Raw genomic sequence first — 20,998 nt, forward strand, 5'->3', positions numbered from 1 at the left:
CAATCCAGGCTAAAGGGGCTTTCCGACATCTATAGCTGACAGAAGGTTTTGACCCAGTGAATAAGAGTGAGTGTGAATAAAAGAGTCTGATTTATCACTCCTTAAAATATCTTCCAGGTTATATTAAACTCCTTCTGGCGAATTTATTTTCATGTCTGTTGTATAGATTATCAGACGTGACCATCATAAATCGTAGCTTAAATTGTTATAAACATCATGTACAGTATGTGCTATAGAATAAAACACAATAAAAGAACAAACAAATTAGAGTTAAAAGTGAATTTGACTAAAACCCATATAGAGTGCAATATGCCCACTCTAGTTTCTGGAAGGCTGGTGTCTGACTGAAGGACATTTATACAAAACCAAAGCTAACATTTCTTGCACTTCTTGCCCATGAATACAGTCTTTTTGTTTGTTTGTTTGTTTGTTTGTTTATGTATGACCTGTGAACAAGTAGGCGATTGCAATACTCAAATTTGAGAGGCATATTTTGCTGGCATATGACTTTTTTTAAATTTCGTATCACATGGACATTGTCAATTTGATCATTTTTTACAAAGTAGTTTAAGCAATTTTTTTCTAAGCAGCTTTAGTTAAGGGTAGCTTTGCTGTAGTTCAACTTCTTCCAGTGTGAAGTAATTGGTAGCTTGTAACGCTATGCGTTCATGGTATCTTCCCCAACACTGCCTATGATGACCAACTATGTCCAACATCTGTTTTGCACTACTTCCACTAGTAGGCGCAAGTGCTCCACCCTTGAGAAAGCCGTTGTATCCATAACATAAAGGAGATAAGTTTCGTTTTCACTAATATGAAACTAGTCACATCTTTCAGTGCAGGAGTGCAGTGTGGACAGAAAAAGTAAGTGGGGAGCTTAGGTTTTTATCTTTTCAATGTTTTAGATTTTGGATTGATTTAGTTTTGGTTATTTTATGTTTGTAAATGATGGCACATAACATTTCCTTATAACTTATTTTTCATCTTGGATTCTAATATGGTGTTGAAGCCAACTGGAATATAAACATAACAGATGGGGTAAGGCAACAGTGATGAGTGATTTAGTGTTAGGCTGATTTGAAGCTGTTGTTTTTAGTTTCACAGAAAATACTTTGACAGTTCATCGGGGGATACTATCTTGAAGGACTTTGGAGAAAACTGTGATAATCTGTAATAACTAAGATGCCAAAGAAGCCTACAATGCTTGAAGAGATCAGCCATCTTTCCCAGCATTATGAAGAAAAAGTGCGCCCCTGCATTGACTTGGTGGACTCCCTGAGGTCCCTGGGAGTAGAGCAGGACCTGGCCCTACCTGCCATCGCTGTCATCGGGGACCAGAGTTCAGGAAAGAGCTCTGTGCTTGAAGCACTCTCAGGAGTGGCACTGCCCAGAGGCACTGGTAAGATAATAATAATAATAATAATGAACTTTATTTGTATAGCACCTTTCATACAAAACAATGTAGCTCAAAGTGCTTCACAGCAAAGAAATTAAGTGGAGAGAAATGACACCAAAATTGCATTGAATCTCAGCGTATGCGTATCCTGGTCTAGTCATACCTTTGGCATGACTGCTTTTTGCAGTTTGTGCTCTTGAGCATAAAGAACAGAGTTTGAAGTTCGGGTCTGGACAACAGTGTGTCCATGTGCTGTGTGTGCATACAATGTCCTTTATTGAGTTGTGCTGCCTAAACCAGTATTTGAATACTGCTCCGCTCTGAATGAAGATGTTTGCCTTTTGTTCATTTTGAATGTCCAGGCATTGTTACACGCTGCCCATTGGTACTGAAGTTGAAGAGAGTGAAAAATGGCATTCCCTGGTATGGGATTCTTTCGTACCAGAGCCACATCAAAGTGGAGCTCAAAAGCCCAGCAGAAGTGGGAGATGCTGTTGCCAAAGGTCTCTGTGCCCGTTTGTTATAGTAGATATGTGTAGTTCTTGGTAAACACATGGGCCTGAATTAAAAATGTGTCAGATTTGTTTTGCCCCAACAATAATCACTGGCTGAGGTGTCTGTAATTGCTTACTATTTTGTGAACTAAAAGCATCCAAAGACTTGATTTTCTTTCATATTGTTCTCTGATCAATGTTGTCCTAACTGTACATTAAATCAGTTCGGATCATTTCTTGATGAGTTTCTTGTCTTACAGCTCAGAATGCTCTCGCTGGTCAAGGGAAAGGCATCAGTCACGAGATGATTAACCTGGAAATCCGTTCCACGAATGTACCTGATCTGACTCTTATTGATTTGCTAGAGTTGCCACAGGCAACCAGTGCCAGGATATTGAAGAACAGGTGAGAGAAAATAAATACAGTATGTCTGAAAGTACAATACCATCATTTGAAGATGAAAACTTTTATACACTGCACAAACACATATTTATACAAACACATATAGTTAACAAAGTTTTATGCAAGATATAATAACTCTGACAACAAAATGTTTTGTTGTACTTAGTTTGTAACATGACACAGCCCTCATCCAGCACACACCCTTGTGTTACAGATTAAGAAACTAATAGAGACATTCATTAAAAAGCAAGAGACCATCAATTTGGTTGTGGTACCTGCAAATGTTGACATAGCCACCACAGAGGCTCTGAAGATGGCTAAAACAGTGGATCCTAATGGGCAGAGGACTCTGGGTAATGTAGTTATTAACATTTTCTAAGGGTTTTTCATTTATATAGAGAGAAGGGAGGTGTCGATTTTGTCATTTGTTGTTTGGCATGCCTTTGCAGAACTTTCTTGTACATTTTGTAAAGTGTCTTTGAAATGATAACACATGGTTGGACTCTTCACCGTCCACCCAGAAAGTGGTGTCTAATTAGTTATTTTACCAAATGCATTTTCCGTGCTTTTGTTGATGGTCCAAGGTCACATTGTCTCACCTTCAGGCATCCTGACGAAACCTGACCTAGTGGACAAAGGAGCGGAGGACAATGTTGTCAGTACTCTCAACAATCTGGTCATCCCACTCAAGAAAGGCTACATGGTGGTGAAGTGTCGAGGCCAGCTAGACATCAATGACAACTTGTCTCTGACCAAAGCTCTGGAGAAGGAGAGGAAGTTCTTTGAAGACCACACTCACTTCCGGTAAGGACAGTAAAGCCATTACCGGTAAGGACGGACTAAAATGTACAAATGAGAATAACCATGAATCTCTTCCTGTGTTTTCATTTCTCATCCATAGCATTTTTCTGGATGAAGGGAAAGCTTCTATTCCCCACCTATCTGAAAGGCTAACCAAAGAACTGGTATCACACATTAACGTGAGTTCAAATTTGAGTATTTTGTAATACAAGTTCTAAAACACCAGGATGGCTCCGTCTACCTATTGCTCCCACCTCAGTTTGTGTCTGGTAATACTAGGCTACTTAAATTATTATTTTGTGAAGTAGGATTACAACCACACAATAGACCCAAGTGATTTGAATCAATCATTTAAATCTTGAAGAAAACACAACCTAAAGCATAGTAGATAAAAAACAGACTTATTGATTCTCAAACTAGCACATAATTACAGTAGAATAATTTCAAATATGACTTACTCATGCAAAGTAGATTTAGTCTGTAAAGCATTGCTTCATTGCGTAGTACTGTTTTGTGATAATAACAAGTATTGTGTTTTTGTACATTACGTCAGAGATCCCTTCCCCAGTTGGAAAAACAGATTAAAGAAAAGCTAGAGAAGACTTCTACAGAGCTGAGAATGCTGGGAGATGGAGTCCCTCAAGATGAAACTGAAAGGGACAACTTCCTCATTGAGGTAAATTGAAAGTTGTGTGTTAATAAAATCTGCAGTCCTTCGAGTGAATTGTTTTTTGAAAACTGTAATGTTGTATGTTACAGAAAATAAGCAGATTCAACCAGGTTCTCACAGACATTGTCAGTGCAGAGGAGGATGTAGGAGACACGGACACACGAGTTTTTACTAAAATTCAGAGAGAATTTAGTAATTGGAAGACAAAACTTGACAAAAAAGCCACCCAGTGCAAGTTCTTGTCATACCGTTGGTTTGCTGATAAATACTTGATTCATAATTGGTCCATTCTTCTATGTAGTGGAGATCTGGGAAATGTAACTGTGAATGTAAAGTGTACCTATGAGGAAACAAAAACTACATTTGAGGGTTGTCTTTTTACCTGACACATTATATACGTTATTTTTAAATACTTTTGTCTTTAGTACAGGAGCATTTACGTGATGAGGTGGAGGAATACACTAGAATTCACAGAGGCAAAGAGCTACCTGGCTTTGTGAGCTACAGGACATTCCAAAGCATTGTCAGAAAACATGTGGAGGATTTAGAAGAACCAGCAATGAACCTCCTACAAACCACCACAGGTTGAAGAGAAGTGTATTTTTCTCTGTTTCATTTTTATCTCACAAAGGTCATGATTGCTCGGTGTTACATTTATGAAACTTGCATAGGGCACCAAATGTGCTAGGTCCATCCCTGCTTTCATGACATGTCGTTTACTTGCTTTTAAGTCCAACAGGAAGACTCAGACTTAACCTTACATTCATCTTCTTCTTCTGTTATCTTAAATAGACATCATTAGCATTGCTGTGAACAAAACCACCACCAGCTTTTTTGAAGCTTATCCCAATCTGATGAGGGCAGCTAAGGATCCACTGGAGGACCTAAGAGAGCTGGAGTATGAGAGGGCTGAGGAGAAACTGAGGTCACAGTTTAAGATGGAGAAAATCGTCTACTCTCAAGGTGGCCTCTATAGCCGCCAGTTAGAAGCTGCCAAATCAACACCTAACGGGAACCCGTTTGGAAAGGCTATCAACGCAGACATTCGTGAGATGACTCATCATCTAAAAGCCTATTTCACAGTATGTGCCAGTTTCCTTGTCTTTTTGTGTACTTGCATATACTTTCCCTATGTCTGATTGTGTTTATTTACATCTGATTTGGTGATGTGTCCTCAGATCACCTCCGATCGCCTAGCCAATCAGGTGCCCTTGATTTTGCTGTATCACATGATGGAGCAGTACCTTGTTAATGTGAAGACAGCCATGTTAGGCATGATAAGACACAAGGATGCAGGCAGCTTCATACAATAGATGTCTGATATAGCCAAGAAGAGAGAGTATCTTTTGAAGAGAATGGAACGCCTGAGGAAGGCCCGCCAAGTTCTGGCCAAGTCTGTGCCCTCTGCTTAGAAAGCTTGCAAAGGAGCATATTAGTTTTGCTGTTACACTCTAGATTTACTGCAATTTCACTTTACATTTTCTGTGTAGTGACAGGGGTCTGTTGTGAAAAGCAGCATTGATAAGTTACTGAATATTCATACAGCAGATAAATGTCAAGGGAAATAATGTAAGTTCTATAAAGAAAGTTTCTACGTGTTCAAATGTGATAGTTGAAAATGTATTTTTAATTTTGAAATGATTGAAAGATTTGTTGAGTACTCCTGGTAAATTACACAATATTTAGAATAGTTTTATTACAGTTTATTAGGCCTAAATCATGTTGAAATATATTCTGATATGTAATTTTTTATGTTTCATATTATGTATTTGGGTAAAATGATAATAAAGCAATTTTTAAGTCTCTGTCAATCCAGGCTAAAGGGGCTTTCCGACATCTATAGCTGACAAGGTTTTGTACAGTGACCCAGTGAATAAGAGTGAGTGTGAATAAAAGAGTCTGATTTATCACTCCTTAAAATATCTTCCAGGTTATATTAAACTCCTGTTATAAACATCATATCTTCTTATATCGTCTTAAACATCATATCATATATGTGCTATAACAAAGTAAAAAACGACCTCCAAACAGCTGCCTTATGTGACCCAGTGGCACAACTCTAATTGATCACTGATCAATTGGTATAACTCTATTTGATCACTGATCAATTGGTATAACTCTATTTGATCACATCATGTGTGGGTAAACACTGGTTGCACTTAGTGTCCTATGACTCATAACAGAATACACTAGCTAAAGTTGCATCATTCATAAAGAGAGAGAGAGAAATCTCTACTAATGATGACCATGTTTACTTGATTGAAACGGGTTGATGGGCATGGTAAAAGCTTCATTTTCAAGTGGGGGGAAAAACATTCACAAAGCATTTCCCTGGGATATTGTGAAAGCAGGGTTAAAAAAACCTCTACATTCAACTGGCAAGTTCTCTTACCATTTTTCAGAAGTCCCTTCGGCCTGGTCTAGCGATGTCCTCCAGTCGAGGAGAATCAGTTGACAGTAAAACAAAAAGAAACAAGGATATTAGAGATTAAAAATGATTAAAAGACATAATAAAAACAGATAAGACATGTAAAAGCAATACAATGAAAGAATAAGAGAAAAATAAACAGATACATATGAATACAAGAACAGAATAAAACCAAAAGAACCACAATAAAAGAACAAACAAATTAGAGTTAAAAGTGAATTTGACTAAAACCCATATAGAGTGCAATATGCCCACTCTAGTTTCTGGAAGGCTGGTGTCTGACTGAAGGACATTTATACAAAACCAAAGCTGACATTTCTTGCACTTCCTGCCCGGATTTTTTTGTTTGTTTATGTATGACCTGTGAACAAGTAGGCGATTGCAATACTCTATTGCAATAATTTGAGGCATATTTAGCTGTGACTTTTTTTGTATAATATGGTTAGAATTTGTCCGAGGCTCCCTGTCTTGCAAGTGTCAGGATCGCTCTCGGGGATGGGACCCGAGTCGCTGGATTTGGGAACCAGCGTTTCAGCCAAGTGTGTCAGAGAGGACCCAATAGCAGGATGCAGTTCAAAACTTGGTTTCTTTATTAATTGCAAAACATGTACTCCAAGCAGCGATATTCCAAAACACAAAAGATCAGGTGCAGGCAAAAGGCCAAAAACTAAAGAGGTACAAAATGTAGCTTTCAGACGGACCTGAATACAAAGCTACCTGAGGCGGCTTGAGAACCGCGATACGACACGTACCTTAACCACACACTTGTCTCCCTGGGAGAAGACCAAAACCCAAAAAGTGCGTGAGAGCACTAGCTGTGTGGTTAGGCGCTGCGTGTCTTTGCACAAAGACTAAGTGCGTGAGAGCACTGGTGACTAAGTGCTTGAGGGCACTGCTGACTAAGTGCGTGAGCGTACTACCAAAAACAAGCTAGGAACAAAAACAGTCTAGCAACAAAACAATCTAACGACCCGATAAGGTCCAGAGGGATTAGCCAGGTATTTGTACCCTGGCTAATTAACAGAAGTGACAATCACAAAATACAAGACAGGTGAGGGCACACAATGGGAAACAGGTGAGGGAACATAACTGGAAACAGGTGAGGGAACATAGCGGGAAACAGGTAAACACACAAATCACAACAAAGGCACATGTGTACGAACACTAGTCCATTCTTTTGTCCCTTGACCACCAGAGGCCGCTAATGTCCCAATACGTGGCAATCGCTGCCAGCATCGTGACAGCAAGGATGTCAGTTTTGCACAAGGTCGAAAGAAGCACAATTCGACCCTTCTTATCACCTCTGGTCCAAACATGCTCTTGCACAGATGCAGACTAAGTGGCACCTAATAATCTAAGTTACACACACAGAAAAGCCATGTTCCTGCTTACATAAGCACATGATTCATACAAGGTATATATTAATACAAAGCACATGATTAATACATTCTGAAGTCATTAACAGTGTTTCGGTATTATCTCTGTCACAAACAGTGAGAAACAAATAAACTAACAGGGGATACTTAAACTAATACAAAGAACTAAAACTGGGGACATAAACTAAAGAGCCAACAAACAGAGTCTCACTCTAATGTGCGCAGAACAGAAATACTCGGCTCACAGCCAGACAAGATAGTCACAATAGAACTGGGGTTGTATGCACGGAACTCGGGGTAATGTAGTCCTGGAAGCTTGGAGGCACGAAACTGACTGACGTGGAAGGCAGCGGACAGGGAGCTTGCTGGGATGAAAGCCAGCGAACAAAAGAAATCCAAGGTGCAGATAGACAGGAGACAGAATCCTGTGAAACACGGCTGGGTTGCGGAGCTGGTCGTCTCGGGCAGTAGTGTCGTCCATTTGGCGACGAGACCAGACATGGAGTGAGGGGAGTCAAGGGTATATGTAGGGAGTGAAACAGGTGAGTGTAATTGGGAGACGTGAATGCAGTGCAGCTTGGACGGTGAACGAGACTGATGACATGCAGCTGGGCAGGGGCATAACTATAGGGGGTGCAGCAGGTGCGGTCGCACCTGGGACCGTGGGTCTTGGGGGCCAATAGCCGGGGCCCTTAGACTGATTTATGTCTAAATTGACGGGCCCACCTCCAGTACTGCGTCTGACAGAAGTATCTAACTCAAATTTTCGCCGCTCAAATATGGATGTGTTCAGAGAACACAAACTCTATCATGGTATTATTTGTGGGAAAAATAGTAGCAATCTATAACAAAATGATATGTTTATCTTACATACACTATAGAAACTATTAAAAAATGATTCAATGAAATTAATAAGTTCTTATTTTCTTTGGTATTGTTATCATATTCAGATTTGCAATGTTGATTGCTGGGTAATATGTATGTTGTTGTCCAATGTCAAGTCTCTATTTGATCATGTGACGAGACGATACGATATAGCTAGTTAAGGCGCAACATCTGAACGTCAAGACAGACAAGCTGACTGAGCACAGCCAGAGGCACAGCACACCTGCAAGCCGAAACGATGCCTTTCAAACATAAAAGTGGTGATGCATGATTTGCTTTTTCAATGGACAGGATAGCCAGACCATTCAGCCTCTCCTGCTCCTCTTAGGTAGGTCTTAATGAGTTTACATTTTGAAAAGGGTCACTCGGCTGTTGCCACTGTCAGAAACAATAGCAGGGCAGTGCACACGGAGTGATAATCCATAATCAGCATCTTGGCAAATTGAGAGACTGCGGACTGCTGAGCAATCTCTGCTCTAAAGCAGGCCCTGAATGATAGGAGTTGTGCACCAAACGTTATTCCTATGTCCCTGTTGTAGTGGTCAGACAGACGTTTTGCCTGGTCATATAGCTCATCATTGCCTGCGAGCTAATGACCACTACAACAGGCACAGCTCCTATTCTTCAAACTGCCGAGCACTTGTTTACAGGTTGTAATAACTACCTTACGCCACTGACTAGGGCCCGTCATAATAGCCTGCACCTAACTACGTTACGCCACTGAAGCTGGGAGTGTGAGTGAGAGTGAGTGTGCTGAAGGGGCATGGCCGGAGCGGAGCTGTGATAATCTGTAATAACTAAGATGCGAATTTGAAATGTGTCAGATCCTATGATGCTTGAAGAGATCAGCCATCTTTCCCAGCATTATGAAGAAAAAGTGCGCCCCTGCATTGACTTGGTGGACTCCCTGAGGTCCCTGGGAGTAGAGCAGGACCTGGCCCTACCTGCCATCGCTGTCATGGGGACCAGAGTTCAGGAAAGAGCTCCGTGCTTGAAGCACTCTCAGGAGTGGCACTGCCCAGAGGCACTGGTAAGATAACACCAACATGGCATTGAATTTCAGCGTATGCTTCCTGGTCTAGTCGTACCTTTGGCATGAATGCTTTTTGCAGTTTGTGCTCTAGAGCATAAAGAACAGAGTTTGAAGTTCAGGTCTGGACAGCAGTGTGTGCATAAGATGTACTTTATTAGGTTGTGCTGCCTAAACCAGTATTTGAATACTGCTCCGCTCTGAATGAAGATGTTTGCCATTTGTTCATTTTGAATGTCCAGGCATTGTTACACGCTGCCCATTGGTACTGAAGTTGAAGAGAGTGAAAAATGGCACTCCCTGGTATGGGATTCTTTCGTACCAGAACAAGATCAAAGTGGAGCTCAAAAGCCCAGCAGAAGTGGGAGATGCTGTTGCCAAAGGTCTCTGTGCCCGTTTGTTATAGTAGATATGTGTAGTTCTTGGTAAACACATGGGCCTGAATTTGAAATGTGTCAGATTTGTTTTGCCCCAGCAATAATCACTGGCTGAGGTGTCTGTAACTTCTTACTTTAGAGTGAACTAAAAGCATCCATAGACTTGATTTTCCTTCATAATGTTCTCTGATCAATGTTGTCCTAACTGTACATTAAATCAGAGTTCGGATCATTTATTGATGAGTTTCTTGTCTTACAGCTCAGAATGCTCTCGCTGGTCAAGGGAAAGGCATCAGTCACGAGATGATTAACCTGGAAATCCGTTCCACCAATGTACCTGATCTGACTCTCATTGATCTGCCAGGCATTGCTAGAGTTGCCACAGGCAACCAGTGCCAGGATATTGAAGAACAGGTGAGAGGAACGTATAGTTAACGATGTTTTATGCAACATATAATAACTCGTACAACAAAAAATGTTGTTGTACTTTGTACATGACACAGGCCTACTCCTGCACACACCCTTGTGTTACAGATTAAGAAACTAATAGAGACGTTCATTAAAAAGCAAGAGACTATCAATTTGGTTGTGGTACCTGCAAATGTTGACATAGCCACCACAGACGCTCTGAAGATGGCTAAAACAGTGGATCCTGATGGGCAGAGGACTCTGGGTAATGTAGTTATTAACATTTTCTAAGGGTTTTTCATTTATATAGAAGGAACGTGCCGATTTTGTCATTTGTTGTTTGGCATGCCTTTACAGAACTTTCTTGTTAATTTTGTAAAGTGACTTTGAAGTGATAGCACATGGTTGGACTCTTCACCGTCCACCCAGAAAGTGGTGTCTAATTAGTTATTTTACCAAATGCATTTTCCGTGCTCTTGTTGATGGTCCAAGGTCACAATATACAGGTCACATTGTCTCACCTTCAGGCATCCTGACGAAACCTGACCTAGTGGACAAAGGAGCAGAGGACAATGTTGTCAGTACTCTCAACAATCTGGTCATTCCGCTCAAGAAAGGCTACATGGTGGTGAAGTGTAGAGGCCAGCTAGACATCAATGACAACTTGTCTCTGACCAAAGCTCTGGAGAAGGAGAGGAAGTTCTTTGAAGACCACACTCACTTCCGGTAAGGACAGTAAAGTCATTACCGGTAATGACTGACTAAAATGGACAAATCAGAATAACCATAAATCTCTCCCTCTGTTTTCATTTCTCATCCGTAGCATTTTTCTGGATGAAGGGAAAGCTTCTATTCCCCACCTATCTGAAAGGCTAACCAAAGAACTGGTATCCCACATTAACGTGAGTTCTTATGACGCTAATGATGGGTAAACTTTGGTTGTTTGCACTGAAATCAATCATTCAGTTTTGTGTACATACTGTTACATTAATAGTTCACATTACAGTTTTTCTCGATTGCTTAAACACAATTTTGACTGCTTTGTTTTGTTTTTCATTTCACTCACACAATTAGCACAACCACACACCCAATGAGCAAAACACCTCAGATCCATTGCAAAATGAAACACTCTTGTAAAAACTATACACTAATTTAACAAAACCATATTTTGTTACCATATGAAACACACACATGGCATATGACGGAATTCTGTTTGTACCACTTACACACTGCTGTTATAAACCTAAAACACTTTTAGCAATTCTACTTCTCAGTGATTAGAGTAGTGTAAGTGAAGTACACAGAGAAAGTGCACATATTCAATAAATTCACCAAACACTACACAAGACCAATGCTGCAGACTGATGAAAATAGTATTTAATTCTCTCCATGTACACAAATCAGTCAAACATGGGGAATCACAACAAAAACAACTAAACTTGTCTCAGTTTTCATAACTGCATAACACTTGATGGCTGTGTTCAACTAATTGCCACAAAGTGTGGTAATTTGACTTGCAGTGCTTTGGAATTGCAAGGAAGTGACATCTTGATATACGTCTGTGTCTAAAGCATAAAAGTGTGTTTAGTGTTTTGCAAATCACTTGTGTGTATTGTTTCGCAAAAAGTGTGATGTTGACATGTGCTTATAGTGGTGCAAATCTGAGCCGTTGTTTTGCTCCTTGAGTGAAGGTTTTGATAATTGTGTAATACTTTTGATTTTAGTGTTTATCCAGTCGTAAAAAACTGTAATTCGTGTTTCGCACAGAATTTGAATATTTTGTAATACAAGTTCTAAAACACCAAGATGGCTCCGTCTACCTATTGCTCCCACCTCAGTTTGTGTCTGGTTATACTAGGCTACTAAAATTATTATTTTAAAAGGTAGGATTACAACCACACAATAGACCCAAGTGATTTGAATAAACAATTTAAATCTCGAAAAAAAAAACACAACTTAAAGCATAGTAGATAAAAAACAGACTAATTGACTCTCAAACATATAATTACAGTAGAATGATTTAAAATATGACCTACTCATGAAAAGTAGATTTAGTCTGTTAAGCATTGTGTAGTACTGTTTTGTGATAATAACAAGCATTTTGTGGTTTTGTACATTACGTCAGAGATCCCTTCCTCAGTTGGAAAAAACAGATTAAAGAAAAGCTGGAGGAGACTTCTACAGAGCTGAGAATGCTGGGAGATGGAGTCCCTCAAGAAGAAACTGAAAGGGACAACTTCCTCATTGAGGTAAATTGAAAGTTGTGTGTTAATAAAATCTGCAGTCCTTCGAGTGAATTGTTTTTTGAAAACTGTAATGTTGTATGTTACAGAAAATAAGCAGATTCAACCAGGTTCTCACAGACATTGTCAGTGCAGAGGAGGATGTAGGAGACACGGACACACGAGTTTTTACAAAAATTCAGAGAGAATTCAGTAATTGGAAGACAGAACTTGACGACAAAGCCCTCCAGTGTAAGTTCTTGTCATACTGTTGGTTTGCTGATGCAAACCTGATTCATAATGGGTCCATTCTTCTATGTGGTGGAGATCTGGGAAATTAAACTGTAAATGTAAAGTGTAACTATGAGGAAACAAAAACTGTTAAATTGTAGTGTTGTCTTTTTACCTGACACATTATATACGTTATTTTAAAATACTTTTGTCTTTAGTACAGGAGCATTTACGTGATAAGATGGGGGAATACACTAGAATTCACAGAGGCAAAGAGCTACCCGGCTTTGTGAACTACAGGACATTTCAAAACATTGTCAGAAAACATGTGGAGGATTTAGAAGAACCGGCAATGAACCTCCTACAAACCACCACAGGTTGAAGAGAAGTTTATTTTTCTCTGTTTCATCTTTATCTCACAAAGGTCATGCTTGCTCAGTGTTACATTTACATAACTAACCTCATCACTCAAGTTCACATTCACTCACTGCTTTCATTATGTTCTGGTAACTTTCTATTGACTTCCAATTGTGGGAGGAGTGTGGCTAGTTTAATGTCAGTTTAATTTAATTTGAACTCATTGGATCAGCTTGTTGTTCCCAACGTTAACACTGAACTAGATCACTTTTATGGCATGTCGGTTACTTGCTTTCAAGTCCAGACTTAACCTTACATTCATTTTCTTCTGTTACCTTAAATAGACATCATTAGCATTGCTGTGAACAAAACCACCAGCAGCTTTTTTGAAGCTTATCCCAATCTGATGAGGGCAGCTAAGGATCCACTGGAGGACCTAAGAGAGCTAGAGTATGAGAGGGCTGAGGAGAAACTGAGGTCACAGTTTAAGATGGAGAAAATTGTCTACTCTCAAGATAGCCTCTATAGCCACCAGTTAGAAGCTGCCAAATCGACACCTGAATCTTCTGACAAAATCTGGAAGGGGGGGTCAAAGGTTATCAACGCAGACGTTCGTGAGATGGCTCATCATCTAAAAGCCTACTTCACAGTACGTCGCCTTTGTACTTGTCTTCTTGTGTACTTGTCTATACTTTCCCAATGCCTGTTTGTGTTTATTTACATCTGATTTGGTAATGTGTCCTCAGATCACCTCCGATCGCCTATCCAATCAGGTGCCCCTGATTTTGCTGTATCACATGATGGAGCAGTACCTTGTTAATGTGAAGACAGCCATGTTAGGCATGATAAGACACAAGGATGCAGGCAGCTTCATACAAGAGAAGTCTGATATAGCCAAGAAGAGAGAGTATCTTTTGAAGAGAATGGAACGCCTGAGGAAGGCCCGCCAAGTTCTGGCCAAGTCTGTGCCCTCTGCTTAGAAAGCCGGCAAAGGAGCATATTTGTTTAGTATTAGGAGTAGGAGGATTGAAAGATTTGTTCAGCACTCCTGGTAAATAACATAATATTTCGTTTTATTACATTTACTTAATTAGGCCTTAATCACGTTGAAATATATGCTGATATGTTCATTTTTATGTTTCATATTATGTATTTGGGTAAAATGATAATAAAGCAATTTGCGTAAATATCCTAAAACCACAGATAGCTTTCGTTAGTTATTTTCATGTGGGTATTCTTATTTCACTCTATATATTTAGTTAACCTATTTCTATGTTACTTCTGCCCACATAATATTCTATAAATTAGAATAGAGAAATTGTCTCGGAAGGAACACATTCATTGTACTAGTACAAGTTAAATTAATTAGTTAAATCAATCGCCATAATAAAACATGTTTCCCATCTTGTAGGCAAATCATGTCTACTGATACCGTACTATAGTTAATATATTCATACATCTCATACTCCGACAGTGAATAAGAGTGATTGTGAATAAAAGAGTGTGATTTATTATTTTGCCAAAAGGTGGCCCTGTTGTACCATAACAGCTAAAGAGCACCCATAAAGAGGAATGCAGACAATTGTGCTTTAAATGAATAATTAGGTGAAAACATTTTGAAATTTTGTGTAATTCAACATGAAGAAGAAAGTGAATATTTAACGCCTTGAAACTGCATGAATTACATGTAATTTTTTGGGCGCCATATTCACTAATACTTACGGTAACGTTAAGTCACTCACTCCTTTAAATATCTTCCAGGTTATATGAACCTCCTTCTGGCGAATTTATTTTCATGTATTGTTATATATATTATCAGACGTGACCATCATAAGTCATAGCTTATATTGTTATAAAATATTGCTTTGAATTTTTGTTGTGAGCATGAACAGAACTAAAGACTTGACCTTGCAAGTTACATGCTGGTGGATAAGCTGTTCTTGCCAAGACAGCCGCTAACACGCTTGCTTTAGCACACTGTCACTGAACTTCGGCGAGGACAGCCGCTGCTTTCAGCTCTCACTCCAAAATGTTTGCCATACGATCTTTTGTCTGCAAATCATATCCCTTCTGGCTAAAACCGCAAGTTGCAGGTGCAGGGTTTATCCACACGACCACCAACTTGTCTGGAGCTAAAGTTGCTGTTGTAAGTACATCTAGCTAAACATCAACAGTCGACCACACGGATAAATTAACGTTAGCTGGCCAGCTAGCTATCTAACTTTGTTGTGAATGTCATGTTGCTTTCTCCAAGCTCTTAACGTTACACAGAAAACGCACACATTAGCCTGCTACGTATTAGCTCATTCTTGCAGCATATTGTAGCTGTTATGACCAACGTAGTGGGAACGTCACATTTCATGTAGTCCTAAATGTTGTGTGTCTTCTGAAGCTATTGCTTGTATGTGGGAATTGTATATTCAATGAAGATGTCTCTAAGGGGTCAACGTTAAGTTACATAATTAGTTTAATATTTGGCAGGTGCTCTCAGGATGTGGCGTGTACGACGGCACGGAGATCCATGAGGCGTCAGCGTGAGTGTTGCCCTTCAGGCCTGTTCTACTGTACTGGTTGTCTGTCAAACAGAAACATTGCAGTAAAACTCTTCCTCCCTAGTAGTCCAGGCAAACTAACCCCTTTTGGAGCCAAAAGTAGAATAAATTGTAAAAGAATGTTTTGAAGCTTAGATTATTTCTCTGAGGTTTCCAGAACAACATACTAAAAGTCCTAAGAAATCCTAGTTGAGGAAATATGTTGAATCCTCATCAATCCGAGATGTGTGCCAATAAGGCCAGGCAACATTACACCCCAATGGGGCTATTTTTTTCCTTTACTCCTATCAAAATGAAACTTTACATAATGAAACTACCAATGAAAAGTAACATTTTTTGTATTACAAGTTTCTTTGAAAATTAATTTTAATATGCAAATGAGCTATACACTAATCGAATATGCCCAAAATACACCCAAATAGGCTTAATTTTTTCCTTTACTCCTACCACAATAAAACTTTACATAGTAAAAGTATACATGAAAAGTAACTTTTTTTGTATTACAAGTTTCTTTTGAAATTAATTTGAATATGCACATGAGCTCCACAATTATTGAATACGTCCTAATTTGCAAAGGGCAGAAACACCATTCATATGTATAACAAATACATCTGCCCAATCTTCATCCAATCATCCTACTGCCAATGGGTGATGGCAATGCTGCTTTTAGACTGGCCTCTAACCTGAAAACTGCCAGGCTTGGTAGTACCTGCCAGGGGTATAACCCCCTGCCGGTATAGTCAGATATGTCACACAGAAATATGGTAAGACTACTATCATAGTCTTTGATGGCTACAAAGAAGAACCAACAATAAAAGATGCCTCTCAACTGCGTCGGACAGGTGCTACTCCCGGTGTGACTGTACACTTCTCTGGTGACATGATCATCCAATCCAAAAAGGACCAGTTCCTTAACAATAAGGAAAACAAACAACGGTTCTTCTTTTATCTCAGTGCTAAACTTGAGAAGGCTGGGTGTACCACAGACCATGCAAAGCACGATGCAGATGTGCTCATTGTCCAAACTGCCATTGCCTCTGCCAGAACAAAATACACAGTCTTAGTAGGTGATGACACAGACTTGTTAGTACTCTTGCATCATGCTGATCTGAATGCACAGGAGCTGTTTCTGGCACCAGAACCAAAGAAAGCAACAAAAACAAGACGGATATGGTGCATAAAGTAGACGAAGGAGTTACTTGGTCCCAAGGTGTGTGACAATCTCCTCTTTATTCATGCCATTTTAGGCTGTGATTCTACGTCTCGTCTATTTGGCATAGGAAAGGGAATGGCACTGAAAAAAGTAAAGAATGACACTAGCTTTCTCGAACAAGCTAAGGTGTTCAGCCAGTCACAGGAAAATGTGGGAAAAGGCATCATCATTGCAGCAGGTGAAAAAGCTCTAGTATCACTGTATGGGGGCGAAAAAGATGAATCACTGGATATGCTGAGATACAGGCGATTCTGTGATAAAGTAACTCAGAACTCATCTCCAGTGGAACCTCAAACTCTCCCTCCAACGTCAACAGCTGCAAAGTTCCATAGTCTTCGGGTCATTTACCAAATGATGGAGTGGAAAGGGGGAAGTGAACGTATGGACCCAAAAGACTGGGGGTGGCATGTTTTGGATGGGAGATTTATGCCAATAATGACCGATCAGCCTGCGGCACCACCAGAAATACTAGATGTAGTCCGCTGTAGTTGCAAGAAAGACTGCAGCACAAAGAGATGCACATGCAAAAAACATGGACTCCCTTGCACTGCCATTTGCGGAGAATGTCGTGGTACTAGCTGCACAAACTCACAGTTGCCTGATTTATCAGATGAATACGACCCAGAGGGGAAGAATTAAGCAAAGAACAAACCAGGAACTGATATAGGGGGTGCCAGAACCAAGAGCCACAGAGAAGGGGTCGAGGATCCAGGCTGGATTTAAAAAAAAAAAAAAAGACTTTAAAAAGAAAAACTAAAAAAACTCCCCTGTTGTTGCTACCTTGTCTTGGTGGGGAGGCTTGTGTGCCTCTGTGACCCTGAAGACTATACCGGCGGGGGGTTATACCCCTGGCAGGTACTACCAAGCCAGGCAGTTTTCAGGTTAGAGGCCAGTCTAAAAGCAGCATTGCCATCACCCATTGGCAGTAGGATGATTGAATGATGTATTTGTTATACATATAAATGGTGTTTCTGCCTATGCAGATTAGGACATATTCAATAAGTGTGGAGCTCATGTGCATATTCAAATTCATTTCAAAAGAAACTTGTAATACAAAAAAAGTTACTTTTCATGTATACTTTTACTATGTAAAGTTGTATTGTGGTAGGAGTAAAGGAAAAAATTAAGCCTATTTGGGTGTATTTTGGGCATATTCGATTAGTGTATAGCTCATTTGCATATTAAAATTAATTTTCAAAGAAACTTGTAATACAAAAATGTTTACTTTTCATGGGTAGTTTCATTGTGTAAAGTTTCATTTTGATAGGAGTAAAGGAAAAAAAATAGCCCCATTGGGGTGTAATGTTGCCTGGCCTTATTGGCACACATCTCGGATTGATGAGAATTTAACATATTTCCTCAACTAGGATTTCTTAGGACTTTTAGTATGTTGTTCTGGACACCTCAGAGAAATGATCTAAGCTGCAAAAAATTCTTTTACAATTTGTCTGTCGAAAAACACTACTTTGCCTGGCCTATAGGTCTTGCAGAGTTACACTGATGTTTTGACTACTGCACATGTTTGTGTTGTGTGATGTGCAGAATCCTGGTGCACCTTAGCAGAGGAGGGGCTGAAGTGCAGATGTATGCCCCAGATGTCGCCCAGATGCATGTCATTGACCATGGCAAAGGCCAGCCCATGGAGAAGGAGTCTAGGTAGGAGTAGGGATTGGATCTTTAATTGACACACTGGCTGCACTAGTAAAGAACATTACCGTGTCAGATGAGACTGCATCAATCTTCGTGGGGTGTGTGACTTCTCTTCCATTGTTGTGTGTGTTGGGAAAAAAGGAATGTGTTATCTGAGTCGGCACGGATTGCCCGTGGCAATATAGTTGATGTAGCCAAACTGAGTGCCAGTAACTACGACGCAATCATCTTCCCCGGCGGCTTCGGGGCAGCCAAGAATTTGTAAGTACTGTACTGACAGTAGAGTACCCTGTAATGTGTCTACTTCAATGCTCCGTTAATACTAGAACGGCTCTCAAACAGAGCGCATACCTCCGCCAAGGTTCAACAGACCCCTTTTCCTGCCGTATCTTGCAACGTTCGTGAAAGCGAAACTAGCAGGCACCCTGTGAGTCGGATCGGCTCCAAAATGTAATTAGTGTTTACTTGTTATATCTTTCCACCAAGTTTCATGAAAATCGAAATTAGTAGTTTTTGTGTATTCGAACAGGGATGAAAACATAACAACCTTGGCGGAGGAAATAAAGACATGTTAAGATTTGAAATTGCTAAAATTGACAGTGTAATATGGCGTGCCGAGTTCATCCTTATTGTTCTTCTTTCTGTCTGAGTATAGTACTTCACCTTGATTTGCAGGTCCACATTTGCTGTGGATGGGAAGGACTGCAAAGTGAATGCTGACGTGGAGCGTGTTTTGAAGGACTTCCACAAAGCTGGAAAACCTATTGGGTGAGTGTATGGGTGAAGTGGTCTACTCGCTCGGCACTTTTGTAACCATGGTATTGCATGTTCACCGTTTTACTTTTCTTACAAATACGTTGTGTTGAAATTGTGCTTTGTGTATTCTCTTTTGATATCTTTCTTATTCAGTCATTTATCATTGAAATGTTGATGTCTGTGGTTGCCAGGTTGTGCTGCATCTCCCCCGTGTTGGCAGCCAAGGTTCTCCCTGGTGTGGAGGTGACTGTGGGCCACGAGGAAGAGGAAGGCGGGAAATGGCCCTACGCTGGCACAGCTCAGGCCATTAAAGCCCTTGGTGCCAAGCACTGCGTCAAAGACGTCACCATATCCTGCCTTGAGATTTATGTGTCCTGAGCAAAGGCTTAGCTGCTTCTGTGTTATAACATGCAAAACCTGCATTACTAAACAGACTACCACAGTAGTTGTTAAATTAGTTTGTAGAGGCAAAGAGCTTTGTATGAGCAGAAAGTTATTCTTTTGGGGCATTCTCCACTCCTCATATTGCATGCAAAACAACTCCTTAACACAATTGCACAATTGAATAAGGGCAGTAAGCATTTTGCAGGTGTATTTTACATGATCTTGTGAGTGCATGTGTTGGACCTGACTTGAGTTGACGCTGTCGAATTCACCCTTAACCTCAGTGTTTTACGAGACCCATGTTGACCTGAAAAACAAGGTGGTGACTTCACCAGCCTTCATGTGCGAGACAAAGCTGCACCTGATCTTCGATGGAATCGGAGCCATGGTGAAGGACGTCCTGAAGCTCAGCGGAAAGTGATGGCAACACCGAGACAACCAGTGTCCCACACCTGAGGCGTCTGCTGTGGCCAAAATATTGTCATGCCAGTCCTTCCTTGATGAGGGTCAAGTTAGTGTGACCTGTGATTTAAATAACTGAAGTGCCAGACCAGACATGGAGGTGGCTGGCATTAAAATACCTTGGCTGCAGACGCCTGAGGGGAAAGACACTGTGAGACTATAGAGACTGTGAGTCTATAGAGACTATGGAAATCAAGATTTCAGCTTCATTTAGAGGCTTGCTGTGACTAGGATTTTCCCATCTGACATATTTTTTTTCATTAAAAAAATAATTATTTTATGGTAGTGATGCATTTGGTTTCAATTTCACAAGCTGTATAATGACCACACCCAAAGCTGAGGTCCAGTGGAAATTGCAATTGCGCTCTGGCATGAGAGGCTGAAATTGCCAAGAATACGGTTACTAAAGACACAGCACATTTTTCATTATTCACTTTTTCCATGATGAAATACATGACTAGTTGTAATGTATTTAATTGCCAAGAGGGGGCACTGATGGACTTTGTTGGGAATCTGCTTGGCTGGCCAGTCTGCTTCCCTTCACAACTACAATAATTCTAAGAAAGAAGTTTTAAAAGTCACTTTTCACTCAAATGCTAGTAGCCTAGCCTTAAAATAAAAAAATTTAATAATTAGCTTTTCCCTACGTTTTCTGTCAGCAGCGTGTAAGATTTATTTTCATGTTGTTATTTTCATGGTTTTATATGTTATTTTCATTCCAAATTCTTTTGCTCTGTTTCATTCATGGGTTTGAAGGAGTCATCATAACCTAGGCTACTAAGTGTAATTTCTAGTATCATTTCTAGACTAAGTAATGGGCTTAATAACCTTACGTCAATCAGATACCATGATGCCATGCCAGACTACCGTAGCCTAGCTATGTGTTCTGCGTTCTAAACTAATC

The 20,998-nt window shown here is 40.1% G+C and overlaps 1 protein-coding gene, 1 long non-coding RNA gene and 2 pseudogenes across 2 annotated transcripts; 3 read left to right on the top strand and 1 right to left on the bottom strand.

Annotated features, from left to right (window-relative positions):
- Window positions 1-673: 673 nt before the first annotated feature.
- LOC105908625 lies at window positions 674-5,749 on the top strand (annotated as a pseudogene).
- On the bottom strand, window positions 2,275-7,347 carry LOC116224387. Its single transcript, XR_004165557.1, has 4 exons — window positions 6,944-7,347; window positions 6,156-6,183; window positions 4,012-4,103; window positions 2,275-2,917 (listed from the first exon to the last, which is right to left on the bottom strand). It is a non-coding gene; the product is annotated as an uncharacterized LOC116224387 (long non-coding RNA).
- Window positions 7,348-9,280: 1,933 nt separating this feature from the next.
- On the top strand, window positions 9,281-14,142 carry LOC122133538 (annotated as a pseudogene).
- Window positions 14,143-14,848: 706 nt separating this feature from the next.
- Window positions 14,849-20,655, top strand: gatd3 (glutamine amidotransferase class 1 domain containing 3). The gene is made up of 7 exons (XM_012837252.3): window positions 14,849-15,223; window positions 15,559-15,611; window positions 18,385-18,498; window positions 18,634-18,753; window positions 19,168-19,260; window positions 19,440-19,596; window positions 19,925-20,655. The coding sequence occupies exons 1-7, from the start codon at window positions 15,107-15,109 to the stop codon at window positions 20,051-20,053; spliced, it is 783 nt and encodes a 260-aa protein (XP_012692706.2). The 5' UTR covers window positions 14,849-15,106; the 3' UTR covers window positions 20,054-20,655.
- The last annotated feature ends 343 nt before the right edge of the window (window positions 20,656-20,998 follow it).

The sequence above is a fragment of the Clupea harengus genome, chromosome 2, assembly GCF_900700415.2.
Source record: "Clupea harengus chromosome 2, Ch_v2.0.2, whole genome shotgun sequence".
In the NCBI taxonomy this organism is placed as follows: domain Eukaryota; kingdom Metazoa; phylum Chordata; class Actinopteri; order Clupeiformes; family Clupeidae; genus Clupea; species Clupea harengus.